This window comes from Chelonia mydas, chromosome 3 (assembly GCF_015237465.2).
Source record: "Chelonia mydas isolate rCheMyd1 chromosome 3, rCheMyd1.pri.v2, whole genome shotgun sequence".
Classification (NCBI taxonomy): Eukaryota; Metazoa; Chordata; order Testudines; family Cheloniidae; genus Chelonia; species Chelonia mydas.
The window spans coordinates 82261192-82281091 of NC_057851.1; the positions used below are offsets into that span (position 1 = coordinate 82261192).

General features: G+C 41.3%; 1 protein-coding gene across 11 annotated transcripts in view; it reads right to left on the bottom strand.

Annotated features, from left to right (window-relative positions):
* CDK19 (cyclin dependent kinase 19) overlaps positions 1 to 19900 on the bottom strand; it is a 230982-nt gene that overhangs the window by 193088 nt on the left and 17994 nt on the right. For 6 of the 11 annotated variants that reach the window (XM_043542809.1, XM_037894634.2, XM_043542807.1 and 3 more), the window contains exon 2: positions 1731 to 1792. The exons of 2 other annotated variants lie outside the window; for them this stretch is intronic. In XM_043542809.1, the coding sequence (XP_043398744.1) occupies positions 1731 to 1792 (62 nt within the window). Of the gene's footprint in view, positions 1 to 1730; positions 1793 to 9761; positions 9964 to 19900 lie in introns of all 11 variants that reach the window. 3 more of the 11 variants (XM_037894636.2, XM_043542810.1, XM_043542812.1) reach the window with 2 other exon arrangements.

Here is a 19900-nt window from a genome sequence, read left to right on the forward strand (position 1 = left end):
CAACCTCACTTGAGACATTTTAAACAAGACCGGACAAAGCATTTAGGAGCAAATTTTGATGTCAAAACACAGGCAGACTAGCTGGCTTGTATGTTAACTCGTTATTTGAAGGCTGGGGAAGGGAAGAATCCTCCCCATGTGAAGAGTGGCAGAACAGCATCAGCAGAATTACCTAACAGTTCCTAGTGTGGGGTCAGTGTTTCAGAAGTAAGTGTACGAGGAAGAAAGGCTGATGGATCCATGAAGTCACATGTTCTGACCTGGCTCCCAATCTTCCCCTGTAGGGTGATGTAGAAAGAGCCCTGCTGTGAAGAGCCCTAGACTCCATAGCATATGGGGAGTACCCATGCATTGCCTCACAGCATTCTGCCCTTGAACTCCCCTACATTGGCACCATTCCAGTTCCACTACAAGCATGAGCCGGCACACCTGTGGAGGTGATGGTGGGATTTGTCACTAATGGAATATACTACCTATGCAGAACATACTTAAGATTTTATTAAACTATGTGCTTCAACATATGCCTTTGAAGTATATTAGCCTTTAAAAATCTAAAAATTAGAAAAAGAAAAGTGGAAGACATGCCACAAACTTATTTTCCATGGTTTAAGAAAATACTGAAGCAAATCTGACACAACCAGAACACCACTCAGATGACAAGAGTGGTATCCATTTTAGGAGAGATCTTATTCACTTTATACGTTGATGATCTGGAAAAAAAGTGTGCAACATTTACTTTCAATATAAAATTGAAGACAAAACAAAGGCAGAGGACAATAGAATTTATAACAATTTGGAGATCATAGTGGCTTGCAAATTAGAGAAATTAAACACTATGTTTTGCTTTCTGGGACCTTCAGGACATTAAGATGGATCTCTCATCAGGAGATCCTAATGACCAATTTTTAAATAAAGCTCTGCTTTTAAGGACTGCAGCCTAGAATTATTCTTCCCAAGGGTGCAAACACCCATTTAATCACTTACCACTCAGAGCTACATCTAATGAGACAAAGATCATTTTTCTTTTAATATAGAAAGTGAATAATCTGTGCCTTTCATGTACAGTAATTACAGCTTTGGATCAGCTACTTCCATCTTTCCTTGACAATGACAGCCAAGACCCAAATTAGGTGATGGCAGCCTCACCAGAAAAGAAAGTCACGCAAGAGGACTCAAGCTCTGGCCAGAAATGCACTAAGGTATTTCAGTCTGTAAGAAGCCTTGAAAATAGAGCCAGGGGTATGGAACATGATTGAAATGCAGATGGAAAGGAAATGTCAAAGCCCTCGAGATATCAAGAAATCCACATTCAACATCGGTGAGAAAGATGATAGGTCACATCCGAAGTATTCAGCCCAAGCCTGGAACAAGTGGCAGTCAACAGGAGTTCAGGCAAGCAGGAAATATCTCACAGTAAGCACAACGGACATCCTTGAAGAAGTATTATACTTAGCACTTTGTTTCTATACTTTTAATCTTGAAAATAAGTTCTAACCGCTTCAGTTTTCAGGGAAGGAGCATTTGCAGTGCTTCATCATCCCACCTGGAACTTAATTTATGCAAATAATTTTACACAAAGTCTGGATTAGCAGAATGTCAATGTCCGATTTACATTTTTCAACACCACTGCACTTTTTGTTATATGGTTCCTTCTTTCTAATAGATCACCACACAATGCCAGGCACCCCAGCAAACATACAATGACACCAGAAGGCAGCACTCCTCTTTACCTTCTGCTGAATATTCTGCTACCTCCAAGGCAGGAAGTCCATACACGAAGCCCTTCTGGAATCTACGAACACAGCAGAAGTAAAAGGCAGAGAAGTTTATGTAGATTTAAAGGTTACACTTCTCAAAACACAACAATGCCAAATTCCTAAATGCTATGCTTAGTTTATTATTACTTTGTTTTGGGCATTTATTTATGTAAATATAGTACATTGACAAGTCTGTAAACAAAGCAATTACTAGGATTCAGCATCCAAAATGTAATCTGAGTCTACATTTTGTTTTCAAAAAAATTAGAAAAGGGAAAAGTTCTCAATTCTAATTATTGTATTAGAAGTAGTATTTCTACATACGCTGCAAACAGACAATAATTTTTAAAAATTGTATATTTATTTAATCAGAGGAGCCAATCTAAACCACGTGACAAATGACCGGACAGATCAAATTTTTTTTTAAAAGTAGTCTAGTTTAATAAATGTTACACTAAAATAATAAGATACAGGAAACTTACAGGATAGCAAACTAGATAGAAATTAGAAACAAACTTTTATTACAAGATACTATTAGAAATATAACTATAGCCTGATTTTGCCCTCCATTTGGTAAATATATTCAGCTGTGTTTTTAGAATAGACACTACGAACATAGCTGCTTTTCTCTTTATTTGTCTCTCTGTCCACCAGGGTCTATGAACTCAGAAGGCTGGTTACAGCTTAAGGAATAAATCAGATTCACTACCCACTGCTACAAAATTCATGCTTTGAAGTGCCATATTTATATGTTCTTCTACTTTGCATTTCTAGAGAACCTGCCATAAGACCTGAAAGTGTATTGCAAAAGCTAAGCATGTCTCAGAGCACCCATGATAGACAGGTATTTATCCACATTTTACATATGGAGAAACAAAAGAGGTTAAGTGATTTAACCAAGACAACAGTGAATCCGTGTGTTCATGGTGAATATTCTGGATCTAATAAAGCCTACCCATGAGCCAGACCATAACCTGATCCAGGATGGAGACAAGCACTTTCTGAGAGAAGGTCTTTCACTGGTATTTTTGCAAAAAGAACCTTGCAGGCAATGCAGGAGACATTCATGAACCTGGTCTTTTCTATTCCAGAACCATTAGTAGTAGGTTAACCTAGTTCTCTTCCTTCTCTCCAGTAACTTCTAAACTAGGAGAATCAGAAATAAATCCTAATTGATTGTAAAGGCCTCAGACTACTATACAATCAGCAATCCCAGCAAGTTTTTAGGGTTTCTACTTGCTAATTAGAAAGAGTTTATTAGCTGCAGTTTTTCTAACCCTATTGTAGGACACAACAGAAAATCTCTTCTTTGGCGATTCACTCTCCTTTCCACCCAGAGCCTGCCTCTGCTACTACCAACCCTCTTGATGAAGGTTCATAGCGATATCACCAAGCTAAAGAACTGTCACCATTGCTAAAATTAAGCTGACTCCACAGTACCACTAGTGACTAGGAACTATAACATGTGCAGGTGAGTTTCTTCTAAGGCTATGGATACTAAGTTTGACAGTCTGCTTATAATGTAAAAGCAAATGTCCCCATGTTAAATAATTCTGAAGTGCTAAAAATTCAGCTACTTTAATTCCAGGTTCAGATAAGTTCTTTCAGCCTTTACTAGAACTGTACAGAGACTTGTTTCCTCACAATCTTACATGACTGACTGGTAAAAAAAATAAAACAGTTACTACCCTGTTCTGTAACTGTTGTCAGGAGAATGAGTTTGTGTGTGTGGTTTTTGGAGGGGGGGGTGTGGGGGGGGGGTGAGAAAACCTGGATTAGTGCTGGAGGTGACCCACCTTGATTATCATGCGCATTATAAAGAGGGGTTTCAAAGGGGGATGGGCTGTTGCCAGCAGGAGAGTGAGTTTGCATGTGTGTGGGGGGGGGGGGGGGGGGGGGAGGGTGAGAAAACCTGGATTTGTGCTGGAAATGGCTCTACTTGATGATCACTTTAGATAAGCTGTTGCCAGCGGGGGAGTGGGGTGGGAGGAAGTTTTGTTTCATGGTCTCTGTGTGTATATAATGTCTTCTGCAGTTTCCACGATATGCTATGCATCCGATGAAGTGAGCTGTAGCTCACGAAAGCTCATGCTCAAATAAACTGGTTAGTCTCTAAGGTGCCACAAGTACTCCTTTTCTTTTTTGTTGTCTTTCAAAATGTGTTAAGCATGCCCATTCCATTTCAGGTATGTGCATGCCAAGTGCAGAGTCAGATTTTTTTCCCCCTTAGCAGTACCTATCAGGCTGGAGCATGTACCCTTTACTTTCTTATGCTGCTGCTGCATGATGGTATAAAGTGGGGTGCCACCTCAGACTCCCTCTCAGTTCCTTCTTACCAAACAGACTCTTGACAGATAGGAAGGTGGGTGATGTAACGGACATGTACAATACATCTCAAAAAACAGTAACAGAACAGGGTTAGTAAGCATTTTTTCATTCAATTGATTGCACATATCCATTCCACTTCAGGTGACTCACAAGCAGTTTAAACCAGAGGTCCGTTTCACAGTCTACCTGAACAAGGACTGAAGAACTACTCATCCAAACTTGGCATCATCTCCAGAATGCTGAGATATAGTGTAATGTGTAGTAAAAGTATGTACTGATGACTATTAATTGCAGCTCTACAAATGTCGGCTATAGCTACTTGAGCCAAAAAAAGTTGTTTGAGATCTCGTGGAGCGTGCTACCACCCTGCTTGGAGAGGGTACATTGGCAACGTCATAGCACAGGCATATGCAGGACAAAATCCAGGATGCGGTCCTCTGCTTTGAGACTGAAAGACCTTTCATCCTGCCCACAACTGAGACAAACAGCTGGGGTGACTATTTAAAAGACTATCTAGTCCTGTCCAAGTAAAAAGCCATCGCCCGAAGGTATGGAGCCTCTCCTCATCCTGATGAGACTGGGACTTAGGAAAGAAAGTCATTAAGTATATGGCTTGATTGGGCTAGAATTCCAATACTACTATAGTCAGGAATTTCGGATGTGGAGGCACACATACCTCGTCTATATTTAAAAAAATGCATAAGGAGGGTCAGCTACCAACGCTCATACTCCACCACCCTTCTTCTGAGGCAATACCTACCAAAAATACTTCTTTCAGAGAAAGTTGCAGTAAAGAGCCTACAGCCATCAGTTCAAAGGACAGAACCATCAAAACTTGTTGCACCAGATCTAAGTGCCAAGGAGGAATGGAATCCATCACATGGAGAGAACCCCTGTCCAAATGCTTTAAGAATCTGACTGACATAACATTCAAAAATACTAAGCAGCCTGCGACTGATGGCTGGAGACAGCTGTCAGGTGAACTCTGACAGAACTAAATCAATAGGTCTTGTTGTTTCAGGTGGAACAAACAGTACAAAATATATTGGAGAGGCCAGGAGTGGTGAAAATCATTCTGTTTTGACCATAAAGGAGAATCATTTCTATTTCAACGGGTAAATGTATCTAGTAGTTGTTTTCCTGCTATTCAGCAGAACGTTCTGCACATTCTCTGAACACTTCACTTTTGAGCTGCTAACCATAGAGCGTCCAGGCCATCAGATGGAGAGCAACTTGGTTGGGATACAGCCAGTGCCCATGGTCCTGGGAGCCTAGCTTGCGTTCTGGAGGAAGTGTCAAAAGAGCCCTAGTAGAGAGGCTCAGCAGCCTGAAGAACCAATGCTGGTAAGGCCAAGCTGATAGTATAAAGATTATGCAAGCACGACCTAAATTGAGCCTGAACACACCTATGGGAAGGGGTCGAATGGGAGGATAAGCATACATCAGTTCATCTTTTGTAGAAAGTACAAAAGCATCAATCAGAAATCCCGGATTCTGAGCTGCTTTGGAACAAGAAACTTGGCACTTTTTCATGCGGCAAATAGCAAACAGGTCTAAGTGAGTAACCCCCCGCCCCCAGGTTTGAAAAATGAATCTCATGTTATCTGCACTAAGAAGCCATTCATAATCTCTGTTCAATTATCTGCTCAGGCGATCCTCCAAGCTACAATGAACACAGGGAAGGTGGGAGGCTTTGAGATTTATTGCATTGGCAATACCAAACTCCCAAAGATGTATTGTCTCTTGATACAGACGGTCTGATACAGTCCCTCCCTACATATTCATTTAGAATATTGCCACAGTGTCCATGAGAACATGTAGCCTCTCCGCCGTGATGGGAGAAAAGCCCAACAGGCCAAATGAACAGCCCGCACGTCCACACATTTATGTGGACAGCCAAATCTTCATGAGACCACAAACTGAGTTGGTAGGTTTGTAGGTGAGCTCCCCAACCTACAGAAGAAACATCCATAACTAGAGCCAGTGTGGGTAAGAGAGAGCCAAAGTGAACTCATTCCCATACTCTCATTGGCTGGATGCATCCACTAGTCCAAGGAGACAAACCTGATAGCTTTCTTTGACAGGTTAACAAGCCTTGTGCATAGGAGGGAAGCAGTAGATGTGGTATATCTCCACTTTAGTAAGGCTTTTGATATGGTCTTACATGACCATCTCATAAATAAACTAGGGAAATACAACCTAGATGGAGCTATTATAAGGTGGGTGGGTAACTGGTTGGAAAACCATTCCCAGAGAATAGTTATCAGTGGTTCACAGTCAAGCTGGAGGGGCATATCAAGTGGGGTCCTGCAGGAATCAGTTCTGAGTCCAGATCTGTTCAATATCTTCATCAATGATATAGACAATGGCATAAAGAGTACACTTATAAAGTTTGCGGACGATACCAAGCTGGGAGGGCTTGCAAGTGCTTTGGAGGATAGGATTAAAATTCAAACTGGTCTGGAAGAACTGGAGAAACAGTCTGAAGTAAACTGAATGAAATTCAATACAGAAACATGTATAGTATTCCACTTACGAAGGAACAATCAGTTGCATACATACAAAATGGGAAATGACTGCCTACGAAGGAATACTGCAAAAAGGGATCTGGGAGTCATACTGGGTCACAAGTTAAATATGAGTCAACAGTGTAACACTGTTGCAAAAAAAGCAAACATAATTCTAGGCTGCATTAGCAGGAGTCCTTGTAAGCAAGACACGAGAAGTAATTCTACCACTCTATTCTGCACTGATTAGGTCTCAACGGGAGTATTGTGTCCACTTCTGGACACCACATTTCAGGAAAGATGTGGACAAACTGGAGAAACTCCAGAGAAGAGAAACAAAAATGATTAAAGGTCTAAAAAAAAAAAAAATGACCTATGAGGGAAGATTGAAAAAATTGCGTTTGTTTAGTCTGGAGAAGAGAAGACTGAGAGGTGACATGATAACAGTTTTCAAGTTCAGAAAAGGCTGTTACAAGGAGGAAGCGGGAAAATTGTTCTCCTTAACCCTGAAGGATAGGACAAGAAGCAATGGGTTTAAAATTGCAGCAAGGCTGGTTTAGGTTGGACATTAGGAAAAAATTCCTAACTGTGAGGGTGGTTAAACACTGGAATAAATTGCCTAGGAAGGTTGTGGAATCTCCATCATTGGAGATTTTTAAGACAGGTTAGACAAACACCTGTCAGGGATGGTCTAGATCAGTGGTTCTCAACCAGGGGGTACACAGAGGTCTTCCAAGGGGTACATCACCTGATCTCGGTATTTGCCAAGTTTTACAACAGGCTATATAAAAGACACTAGCAAAGTCAGTACAAACTAAAAATTTCATATGACTTGTTTATACTGCTCTATACACTGAAATGTAAGTACAATATTTATATTCCAACTGATTTATTTTATTATTATATGGTAAAAATGAGAAAGTACACAATTTTTCAGCAATAGTGTGCTGTAACACTTTTGTATTTTTGTGTCTGATTTTGTAACCAAGTAGTTTTTAAATAACTTGAAACTTGGTGGTACACAAGACAAACCAGACTCCTGAAAGGGACACAGTAGTCTAGAAAGGTTGAGAGCCACTGGCCTAGATAATACTCATGCCATGAGTGCAGGTGACTGGACTAGATGACCTCTCGAGGTCCCTTCCAGTCCTACTATTCTATGAGACTAGTACTCATGCAGGAATTCAAATCAGCACGGCCAGTGGTGACAAGCCAGGACGTACTTAACCAACAGTCTTTAACCAACTCTGCAACTTCCTGAGACAAAGTCCGGTGTGACAAACCACATATGTGCAGGAGACCATACCCCAGTAGTCTGAGGCAGTTTCTTACTACTGTGATTGCATGGGCTTTGAGATCTGTGGAAATGTTAAACATTCTCGGGAATTTGGCTTGACGTAGGAACACTTTGGTTACTGTAGAATCCAGGCTCACCCATATAAATTTTGTTCTCTGAACTGGGGAAAAGAGTGACTTGTCCTTGTTGATCAATAAGAGGGACTGGCTCCTGCATAAACTGAGTTCTACTTGGAGTTTGTATCTACCTCATACCAGCCAGTCATTCAGGTAAGGAAATACTTGCACTCTGATTTTCTTAAGGATGCAGCCACTACTGTCATGCCTTTTTGTAAATACTTGCAGGGCAGCAAACAGGCCAAAGGGCAGGACCGCAAACTAATAACGGGTTGTGTTGACCAGAAATCTTTGCAATCTCCTGTGGCTTTGATGGATAGCCGCATGGAAATATGCATCCTTTAAGTCACCAGGATCCAGGAAAGGGATGATAGAGGCTAGGGTGCCCATACAAACCCTTGTTTTTTATATATTTGTTCATATTTTAGAGGTCTACAATGGATCTGAGCCCTCCTTTTGCCTTTGGGATCAGGAAGTCATGTGAAGAACGGAACATCTTCAATAGCTCCCAAATGAAGGTGAGACTGGACCTCCTGGAGGAGGACAACCTCCTGAGAGTGGTCCCTGAAAAGGGATGGGGAATGGGGGGTGGAAATAAATCCCTGTTACACAGTACTTAGCACCCAATCCATCTGTCATGATATGGGCCCAAGCAAATAGGAAGTAAGATAACCTGTTGGAACAACAGGGGAGGGAGAAACTGGGACATAATGATTTGATACTCTGTCCTCAGTAAGACAGTCAAACAGGCTGCTTGGATTTCCAGACTGTCTCAAAGAACCTACCATGGAAGAAAACAGAGGAGGTGGAAGTCTCTTCCTTTGGTGGCCCACCCCCTGCTTTTCTTGGAGTTGCCTTGGTGGGAAGAGATAGTATCTCTAGAGACACTGTGCAAGGAATTGCTTTCCTTTAGGGAATGGAGTGTAAATTCCCAATGTTTCAGTGTGACCCTTGAATACTTCACACTATGGAGTTTCTGATCAATCTTCTGTGAGAAGAGGGTAGGACATTCATAGGTGAAGTTGCTGGATAGTCTGCTAGACCGGACGTCCTGCAGGAGACCCAATGATTATGCACAGATATTCATGGCTTCAGTTACTGCAGATGCCTTGGCTCTGGCTGCCAAATCTGCACCATCTAAGGCAGCCCAGAGAGGTCCCAGCCATCAGTTTGCCCTATTCTAAGATGGCCTGCAACTCCTGCCTGGCCTCCTCCAGCAACTTGTCTGAGCACTTCAATACATTGCCTGAAAGGGAGAATTCATATCTGACCAGTAAGACTTGCTGCTTAGAAAGATACAATATTGTAGACCAGCTGTGAAATAAATCTTTCTACCAAAAAGGTAGAATCTCTTTCTGTCTTTGTCTTCTGGGATAGAAGAAGGCTGTTCCTGATCTGCTCTTTCATTCACTACTGAGACAGCTAAGGAACCTGGCAGGTGTAAAAACATTCATAGCCCTGAGAAGGGACATGTTAGATTCTCTCAGTCCTCTTCGCTGTTGGAGGCAGAGAAGGTGGCATTTACCACAAAGATTTTGTGCACTCTAGAATGACTTAATTTATAGGCAGAGCCACTCACAAAGATCCTACCATATTTATGTAGTATGCCTACCAGCCTGTGGGGACTCTGCCTTACTTGATATTCAGGTTGAAGTGGTTCAGAAGCTACTCTCTTTAGTTACTCTTAGTAGGCCCTGTAGTCATCCTGGACAGACAAAGAAACCCCAGACACCACAGGCTAATCCTTTCAACTTACCACAATATCCATAGAAGCAATCATCCGAGGCAGAATTCCTTGATGCCCAGACCAAGCAGGAAGTTTCAAAAGGTAGACGCAGGGCGACCTCCCTGAGGAGGTAATATAGTGTCACTTCTCTATCCTTTTTCTCTGGGACTTGTAGTCCCTGCAGATCTGGCAATGGTCTTGGAAGTGACCCTATCCAAGGCACTTTACGTACCTGGAATAAAGATCACACATCAACAGACTTTTTGCAGCCAGCACAAGGCTTAAAAGCCTGGAGACCAAGGCATACCCCAGTAGTGGTCAACAGTCCCCTTGGTATAGCAGGAATCTGATGCTCAAAGTTGTAATAGAAATAACAAAAAAAAGCTACTCTAACAAGTACTACTAACTATTTACAGAAGTGAAATTAATCCCCTGGAGTGAGAGAAACTCATAGTAGCAAGTTGATCAACTCCCACTATTGATCCTGGGTAGTAAAAAGGAACTGAGGAGGGAGTGGAGCAGCTCTGCCCTTTACACCATCATGAAGCAGCACAAAGTAGCAGAGGGTGAATGCACCACTCCAACAGTTACCACTAAGGAAAAAGTCTCCAACTCTAGTGCACTAAGAGCACACACGCCTGAAGTGGAATTGACAAGTGCAATCACTCAAAATAGATCACAGATTCTAAAAGCCTTCCTCTCCAGAGAAGCAAACAGCACAAGAGAAAGAATTATCCAAAGATAAGGAGGGGGAGAAGGGAAATATTATTGCTACATCATATATATTAGGCATTAAGTGGTGAGAAAACGGATTTATACTCCAATGACGTTAAAAGCAGACTATCATTAAGGACTCCACTACCTAAAAAAGGAGTGATGTGCTTCTATTTATCTGTGAATTATACATCAAGTCCAGAGCAGTAAGGCTCTTTAGACTGTCAGAGAAGCTCACTGAATTTGCCACCAGTTTCATGGAATCCTGTGTAATAATTTTCTTAATTAAACAGTAAAGACTAGTTTACCAAATTATTTAGCAATAACAATACCAATATCTTTAGCTGCCAGCTCTTTCGCAATTCTGTAAATAGAGCCCCTGGAAATAACATTACTATTTTAACACTGAGTTCAGCTATGACTAGCTTAGTCTGCATACTATCTTTTCCAGTCTAATACCCCCCCATTACTGGACTACAGAAAGGGTAGAAGATAATTGTCTGGGAACACCAAATATTAGGTCTACACTGATCTTATTAGGGAGCCTGTACTGCTTATTCTTCTGCTTAACAAGGACTACAAGTGTGTGGAATATTCTGAATGCATATTCTTCTCTAAACCATTATGAAGATCTTAACATCCCCATTTTCATTCAATTTGTAACAGAGTAAGGGGAAAAAAGGACTTTGGCACTAAAGCTCATGGGAAGAAAGAACCCATGAAACTCTACAGCAATCTTTTAATGTTCCCCTAATGGCACACATGAAACAGGAGGAGCGTCTTCCAAGCCTGTTAGAGATGCCAGAGGTCTACAGGAAGCATGCTGTGGAGCTACCGATATTCCCATCCCAGTCCTCTCCAACTCAGCTGACTTACCTTCTACAGTCTTCAACTAACTTTAATAAAGCGTATATGTATAGACAGTTTGTAGGCAAACTAGATTTTAAGTATAGAAACTGCTGACTTCAGATTGCAATTTCACTGATGAGGAGGCGGCAAGACCCGGCAATCTGCATAGTAGAGTCAGACAGACTGCATGTTTGTCCTATCTGAAAAACACCCTTAGGCAGAGATTGGAATGGAAGATAGATGCTTCGTCAGGTCCAGTTTCACTCACTGCAATTTGGAAGATCAGCCATCATTGCTAATGCATGTTTCAGATTTGATTTTTTTAATATATAAAAAGATTAAGAATTTAAATCATTATTAAGGTGTCAGACAGTCTTGTAAATTACAAATACACAACATGTTAGAACAGTTGAGTCAGCATGAGTAACAAACTAAAACCACACATTTAGATTTTATTTTCCTATAAAAATAATTTTGTTATTCTTCTACTTGCTCTCAGGTAACAAGTGACATCCCTCCTATTTGCTATACTTATTTGAGTCATATTAAAATAGAATGGAAGACCCTTTGTCTCAATGTTTATTAAATTGTATGTCAGGTTTTCACAACTCAGGTGGTTACCATGTATTTTAATGCCAATATCAAGATTATAAGTAGATTTCCTGGAACATATAATAAACCAGTAAGGCAGTGGTTCCCAAACTTGTTCTGCTGCTTGTGCAGGGAAAGCCCCTGATGGAACGGGCCAGTTTGTTTACCTGCCGCGTCCGCAGGTTTGGCTGATCGCGGCTCCCAGTAGCCGCGGTTCGCTGCTGCAGGCCAATGGGAACTGCTGGAAGCGGCGGCCAGTACGTCCCTCAGCCTGCGCCACTTCCAGCTGCTCCCATTGGCCTGGAGCAGCGAACCACGGCCACTGGGAGCCGCGATCGGCCGAACCTGCGGATGCGACAGGTAAACAAACCGGTCCAGCCTACCAGGGGCTTTCCCTGCAAAACCGGCCGAACAAGTTTGGGAACCACTGCAGTAAGGTATTAAATACCCTTAAAAGAATTATGTTTTTAAGCATAACGTTCCTGAAAAGACAATTCATTTCCTCACTCTTAGCTATGACAGGTTTAATTTCAGATTATAAAGAGTTAACAATCTTTCATGAACTGCACCAAACATTAAAAGCTTTACCTTTTCCATATAAAGTGACAAAAGGTCTCATTTCTGCAAAGAACAAGTTTACCAATAGCTTATCAGCTGCTCTTTCCTCCCTGAAAGCCTTACCATGAGTTTACCTACGTACAGCAACCTGGCATCAAATTTCTTAGATATATTTTATTTATTTTAATCTAACAAAGTCACCACCTAAATTCTCAATCTTAAAATCTGATGTACATCATACAAAATGTTGTACATGCCATAGAATATTTATATGATTTTATTTTTTGTTTATAGTCAATAGCCATTCTACATTTTATAGTATGGGTAGATAAATTTGAAGAAGATGGAATATAAAAAGTTGCTGACTAAACATTTGTGCAATAGCTAATTTTAAATTACACTGGCCAAATTCTGTGAAAAATTTAAGTCATGTGTTTTGTATAGTAACAGGGAAAGCCATAAGAACCCGGCAGTAACCTTTTGTGGTTTGGTCACAGTTTGTAGGGACAAATTTTGTTCCTTCCCAACTGGATGCAAAAGGCCCCTTGTTAGGTGTGCTGCTCATGCTCTCTGACAAAGCCAAACTCTGAAGGAGATTCTTATGTAGCTACTCATAGAGGCAAGCCAGTAGGAAAAGCTACACTGGAGAATCCCTTTGACCTTTTCCTTATAGAAGGGTATGGTACACTTTCATATTCTTTAATAGTTCAGAAGCATAATATGTATAAACTCTCACATTAAGATGCTAAGATTTTTTCCACAGAATTTATATGTTGATAGCACAAGTTACATTCAACTGCTAGAAGATCTTTTGGTTTATTAAATAGACCTTTAATACAATAAAGCACCCTTAATAGTCTGAGGGCCCACCTTCTGTAATTTGTTTGGCATCGTGATGGGATGTATAAACCCCACACTGGGAGTTAAAGGGTTACTCCTGGGGGAATTCTGGGCCAAAAAATTAAGAATTCTGCAAACAATATTTTAAAATTCTGCAAAATTCTACATATTTTATTTGTCAAAACAACACAATATAATCACTCCAGTTTCAATTATTTTGGTAATTTATTTCAAAATACCTGTCAACAAATATGTCAATAATACAAACAACAGCAAAAAAGATTCCCCTGGAAGTAGAGAGTTAAAGAAACCCCCTACAACAACCAGTTCCAGTTAGAGAGTCCTGGAGGGGGCTGTGTGCGGCCTCCAGAGCCCAGACACCTGCATTCCCATACTCCCAGAGCCCAGCTGCAGGCACCCCCCAGCCCAGACACCCACAACCCTTTCCCCCAGAGCCAAGCCATGACACCATCACCCCCAAAACCTTTACTCCCCCAACTTCTTTACTGTCCCACCAAGGTACATGGTGTGGTGCGGCCCTGCCCTTCTTCACCCTTTGCCAGAGCTGACTGGGTCTCCCAGGCCCTCTCCCATCCATGGAAGAATGAGGATCAAAGCAGGGTGGGCCCTCCGCTCACTGTGAGCTTGGCTCTGCAGAGTCCAGCGGCCCCTACTAGTGGCCAGAAATTTTGAGGAGTAAACAGGGAATTCTGTCAAGTATCAGGGGGTAGCCATGTTAGTCTGTATCCACAAAAACAACAAAGGAATCCGGTGGCACCTTTAAGACTAACAGATTTATTTGGGCATAAGCTTTCGTGGGTAAAAAACCACTTCTTCAGATGCATGGAGTGAAAATTACAGGTGCAGGCATTATATACTGAAGAGAAGGGAGTTACCTCACAAGCGGAGAACCAGTGTTGACAGGGCCAATTCGATCAGGGTGGATGTAGTCCACTCCCAATAATTGATGAGGAGGTGTCAATTCCAGGAGAGTCAAAGCTGCTTTTGTAGTGAGCCAGCCACTCCCAGTCCTTATTCAAGCCCAAATTAATGGTGTTAAATTTGCAAATGAATTTTAGTTCTGCAGTTTCTCTTTGAAGTCTGTTTCTGAAGTTTTTTTGTTCAAATATAGCTACTTTTAAATCCGTTATACAATATTCAGGAAGATGGAAGTGTTCTCCTACTAGCTTTTGTATGTTACCATTCCTGATGTCCGATTTCTGTCCATTTATTCTTTTACGTAGGGACTGTCTGGTTTGGCCAATGTACATGGCAGAGGGGCATTGCTGTCACATGATGGCATATATCACATTAGTAGACATGCAGGTGAATGAGCCCCTGATGGTGTGGTTGATGTGGTTGGGTCCTCTGATGGTGTCGCTAGTGTAGATATGGGGACAGAGTAGGCAACAAGGTTTGCTACAGGGTTTGGTTCCTGGGTTAGTGTTTCTCTGATGTGGTGTGTAGTTGCTGGTGAGTATTTGCTTCAGGTTTGGGGGCTGTCTGTAAGCAAAGATTGGCCTGCCTCCCAATTCTGTGAGAGTGAGGGATTGTTTTCCAGGATAGGTTGTAGATCGTTGAAGATGTGCTGGAGTGGTTTTAGCTGGAGGCTGTACACGATGGCCAGTGGTGTTCTGTTATTTTCCTTGTTGGGCTTGTCCTGTAGTAGGTGACTTCTGGGTACCCGTCTCGCTCTGTCAATCTGTTTCCTCACTTCCCCAGGTGGGTACTGTAGTTTTAAGAATGCTTGATAAAGATCTTGTAGGTGTTTGTCTCTGTCTGAGGGATTGGAGCAAATTCGGTTGTATCTTAGGGCTTGGCTGTAGACAATGGATTGTGTGATGTGTCCTGTATGGAAGCTAGAGGCATGTAGGTAAGTATAGTGGTCAGTAGGTTTCTGGTATAGGGTGGTGTTTATGTGACGATCACTTATTTGCACTGTAGTGTCCAGGAAGTGGATCTCTTGTGTGGACTGGTCCAGGCTGAGGTTGATGGTGGGATGGAAATTGTTGAAATCCAGGTGGAATTCTTCAAGGGCCTCCTTTCCGTGGGTCCAGATGATGAAGATGTCATCAATGCAGTGCAAGTAGAGGAGGGGCACTAGGGGACGAGAGCTGAGGAAGCGCTGTTCTAAGTCAGCCATAAAAATTTTGGCATACTATGGGGCCAGGAGGGTACCCATAGCAGTGCCACTGACTTGAAGGGATACATTGTCCCCAAATCTGAAATGGTTGTGGGTGAGGACAAAGTCACAAAGCTCAGCCACCAGGTGTGCCGTGGCCTCATCAGGGATACTGTTCCTCACAGATTGTAGTCCATCCTCATGGAATATTGTTGTAAAGAGCTTCTACATCCATGGTGGCTACGATGGTGTTTTCAGGAAGATCACCAATGCATTGGTGTCAGTATAATAATGCCTGCATCTGTAATTTTCACTCCATGCATCTGAAGAAGTGGTTTTTTACCCACAAAAGCTTATGCCCAAATAAATCTGTTCATCTTTAAGATGCTACCGAACTCTTTGTTGTTTTTAGGGAATTCTGTGAAATTCTGCAATGCGCAGTTGCGTAGAATTCCCCCAGGAATAAAGGGTAAAAAAATTCCAGGCCCGGACTCCCTACCCAGCTGCTCATGGGGGGAGGGATAGCTCAGTGGTTTGAGCTTTGGCCTGCTAAACCCAGGGTTGTGAGCTCCATCCTTGAGGAGGCCATTTGGGATCTGGGGCAAAAATTGGTGATTAATCCTGCTTTGAGCAGGGGGTTGAACTAGATGACCTCCTGAGGTCCCTACCAACCCTGATATTCTATGATTCTATGCAGAGCATGCTCCCGGTGGAGATGGGGCTTAAAAGACCTCAGACAGCTCAGAAGGGGGATGATAAGGCAGGGAGAAGGACTTGGCCTCAGGAGCTCCTGAGAAAGGACAGAGAAGCTGTTTCTCTGAGAAGAGAGGAACTGGCCCACTAGAACCCAGACAGACTAAAGGTACTGTGTTTGTTCTGCATTACCTTGATTACAACCCTTTCCTGAACTTGGACACCCTCTCAGGGCCTGGGCCAGAGTCCAGGGGAGTGGGAGGGCCTGGGCTCCCCTACCACACTCTAACTACTAGGCACCACCTCTGTCAAGTACCAACCTTTACAGACATTCAGTTCCATTTCTGACCTACAGCACTGGACACAGTGCTATCTAAAAGCTATTGCACAGGCTTGCACAAGGATACTAAGTCTGTTCTCTATGCCAATGGGAATGTCTGATCAAAAGTGTACAATGAGGAAGTCACTCTATTGCACAAATATTCAACGGACAAAACAATTAGTTGGAATCAATCATTTGGTACCACAGGAGTACGTTTGTTATATAAGATCACAGATTAGTGTTCCCCACATAAATACAAGTGCCTCTATTTCACAGATATCTATTTTACAGGAAACCATTATCCTTTGACTATTCCATGGACATTATCTCTAACCTAAAAAGACAAACTCAGTTTAGAAGGTGAAAAAACAAAAAAGGTCACTTGTTTCCACTCCTCCTTTTATGCTTAAAATTTTTTATGTGCAAAGTATACTGTACATCACTTAGCTGCCAAAACATTATTAATCCATTTTAGAAAAAGCCAGATATTGACAAAAGCCAAGATATTTTGTACTGAGAATAAAGAATTTAAATCAGCAAGTCTTGCTGAGTTTATGTAATTAAATTTAGACGATTTTAATGACAGCAAAGTCAAAATCTTTCTTCACTACCACAACAGATTTTCAAAAAAATACTTTAATGAATCTATGTCAATTCTTCTAGTAGCTAGTAAATATCAAAATGTGAGTAGGGGAGGCATGACCTTTCAACAAACCCAGTATTCCCTGGAAAGATACTGGAATAAATGATTGATTGTGTAATTTGTAAGCACCTAGAAGATATAAGTAATAGACAACAAAGATTTATCAAGAACAAATCATGCCAAATCAACAGAATTTCCTTCTTTGACAGGGTTACTGGCCCACTGGATAAGGCAGAAACTGTAGACATGATATCTTGAGTTTAGTAAGGCTTTTGAAACAGTCCTACGTGACATTCTCATAAGCAAATTAGGGCATGTAGTCTATATTAAATTACTATAAAATGGGTGCAAAACTGATTGAAAGTCCATACTCAAAGGCTAGTTATCAATGTAATGATTCACTATCAAATGGGGGATCTAGTGGGATCCTGCAGGGGTCTGTTCTGGGTCCAGTACTGTTCAATATTTTCATTAATGACTTAGATAATGGGAAGAGAGTATGCTTATAAAATTTAAGGATGACACCAAAATAAGAGGGATTACAAGCACTTTGGAGGACAAGGTTAGGATTCAGAATAATGCTGACAAATTGGAGAACTGGTGTGAAATCAAGATGAAATTCAATAACGACAAGTGTAAATGACTGCACTTAGGAAGAAAAACAATCAAATGAACAAATACAAAAACAGGCGAGCCATAAATACCACTGAAAAGGATCAGGGATTATAATGGATCACAAATTGAATAAGTCAGCAATGTGGTGCAGATGCTAAAAGAGCTAATGTCATTCTGGGCTGTATTAACAGGAGTGTCGTACATAAGACACAGGAGGTAATTGTCCCTCTTTGCTCTGCACTGGTGAGGCCTCAGCTGGAATAAGGTATCCAGATCTGGGCACCACAATTTAGTAAAGATGTGGATACATTAGAGAGACCAGAGGAGAAACAAAATATGATAAAAGACTTAGAAAACCTGACCTATGAGGAAAGGTTAAAAAAACTGGGCATGTTTAGTCTTGAGAAAAGAAAACAGAGCAGACCTGACAACAGTTTTCAAATATGTTAAGGGCTGTTGTAAGGAACGTAGTGATCAACTAGTCTCCATTTTCACTGAAGGTACAACAAGAAGTAATGGGTTTAATCTGCAGCAGGAGATATATGTCAGATATTAGTAACAAAATTTCTTACTATAAAGGATAGTTAAGCACTTGAAAGGCTTCCAAGGGAAGTTGTGGAATCCCCATCACTGAAGGTGTTTAACAACAGGTTGAACAAACACCTGACAAGGATAGGTATACTTGGTCCTGCCTCAGGATGAGAGAAAGGACTAGATCAGTGGTTCTCAACCAACCCCTGGGGGTACACAGAGGGTACATCACCTCATCTAGGTATTTGCCTAGTTTTACAACAGGCTACATAAAAAGCACTACCGAAGTCAGTACAAACTAAAATTTCATACAATGACTTGTTTATACTGCTCTGTATACTATATACTGAAATATAAGTATAATATTTATATTCGTTGATTTATTTTATAATTTTATGGTAAAAATGAGAAAGTAAGCTATTTTTCAATAATAGAGTGCTGTGACACTTTAGTATTTTTATGTCTGATTTTGTAAGCAAGTAGTTTTTAAGTGAGTTGAAACTTGTGGTGTGCAAGAGAAATCAAGCTCCTGCAAGGGGTACAGTATTCTAGAAAGGTTGAGAGACACTGGAATAGATGACTTCTCGAGGTCGCTTGCAGCCCTGCATTTCTATGATTCTATGCTGGATCACAACCAAGTGTTTAAAAAGAGTTTTATTCCACTGATGAGGAAGATTTCCAGTGGAACATATGCACATGCTTCTAGTCCTGGAAGGGCCCTTAAATATCAGACTTGAAATGTGACATTTATATATGGAAAGCTTTTAAATCATACCTAGAAGTGCTTAAAGTTTGTTTCAAATGTATCTCTCCCACACAGACTTGTGTAACTAAAGCATCTAGCTTCACAGGTGGAAGGACACAATCTCAATTTGTTTTAAAAATACTAAATTTTTAAAATAGATAATCTGTAAAATTAATTATAGTTAAGGTTACCCAACTTTCCACTTATGACCTTGTTTTCGGTTGCTTATAACTTAGACAAATTTTAACCATTTGGGCTCCAGTTTTCCATGTTTGCCTTGAGCTGAATTTTTTGGAAAAGTTTCTGTAAAAACAATTTAGCCATTTCAGAGAATAAGGTTAGGGGAAAACACATTTGTTTTGCCAATGTTAAATTCTTACAACCATTTAGTTGATAAACCAGCATCTCTATACTTCGAAACAGCCTAAGGAGCAAAATACCTTTTGCTGCCCCAGTGAAAATCCACCCAAGTTCATGCAAATGGTAACTTTCGTAGGCTTAGTGAACATTTGTTAGAGGTTGGTAGCAAAATTCTTCCAACCTTCTGACCTCACTGAGCATGCTCCCCCTCAGAACTTGCTAAGCATGCTCCAGCACAGGTCTTCGCAGGACTTTTCCTACAATTGCTCATCCTGGTTGCCAGGGGCTGTTATGGCACCAAGACTGGGTGTCAGGCAGCATGAAGGAGAAGATGAAAGCTGCCTGAGACATGAATGCAGAGGGTTGAGGAGCAGAGTGGGAATGAGGAACAAAAGGGAAAGGGCGTACAGGACAATTTGGGGCAGACAAGTACCTACGAGGGTTCAGGCAGGGAAAACAGAGAAAGGGGAGAGTGGCAAAACATCTGTAACTACAGCAGACTCCTCTCCAGAACCCTGAGTAGAACCCAGAACTCCCAACATCCTCAATAGGAGGGATATCATCCATTATCTGAATATCTGTAAGA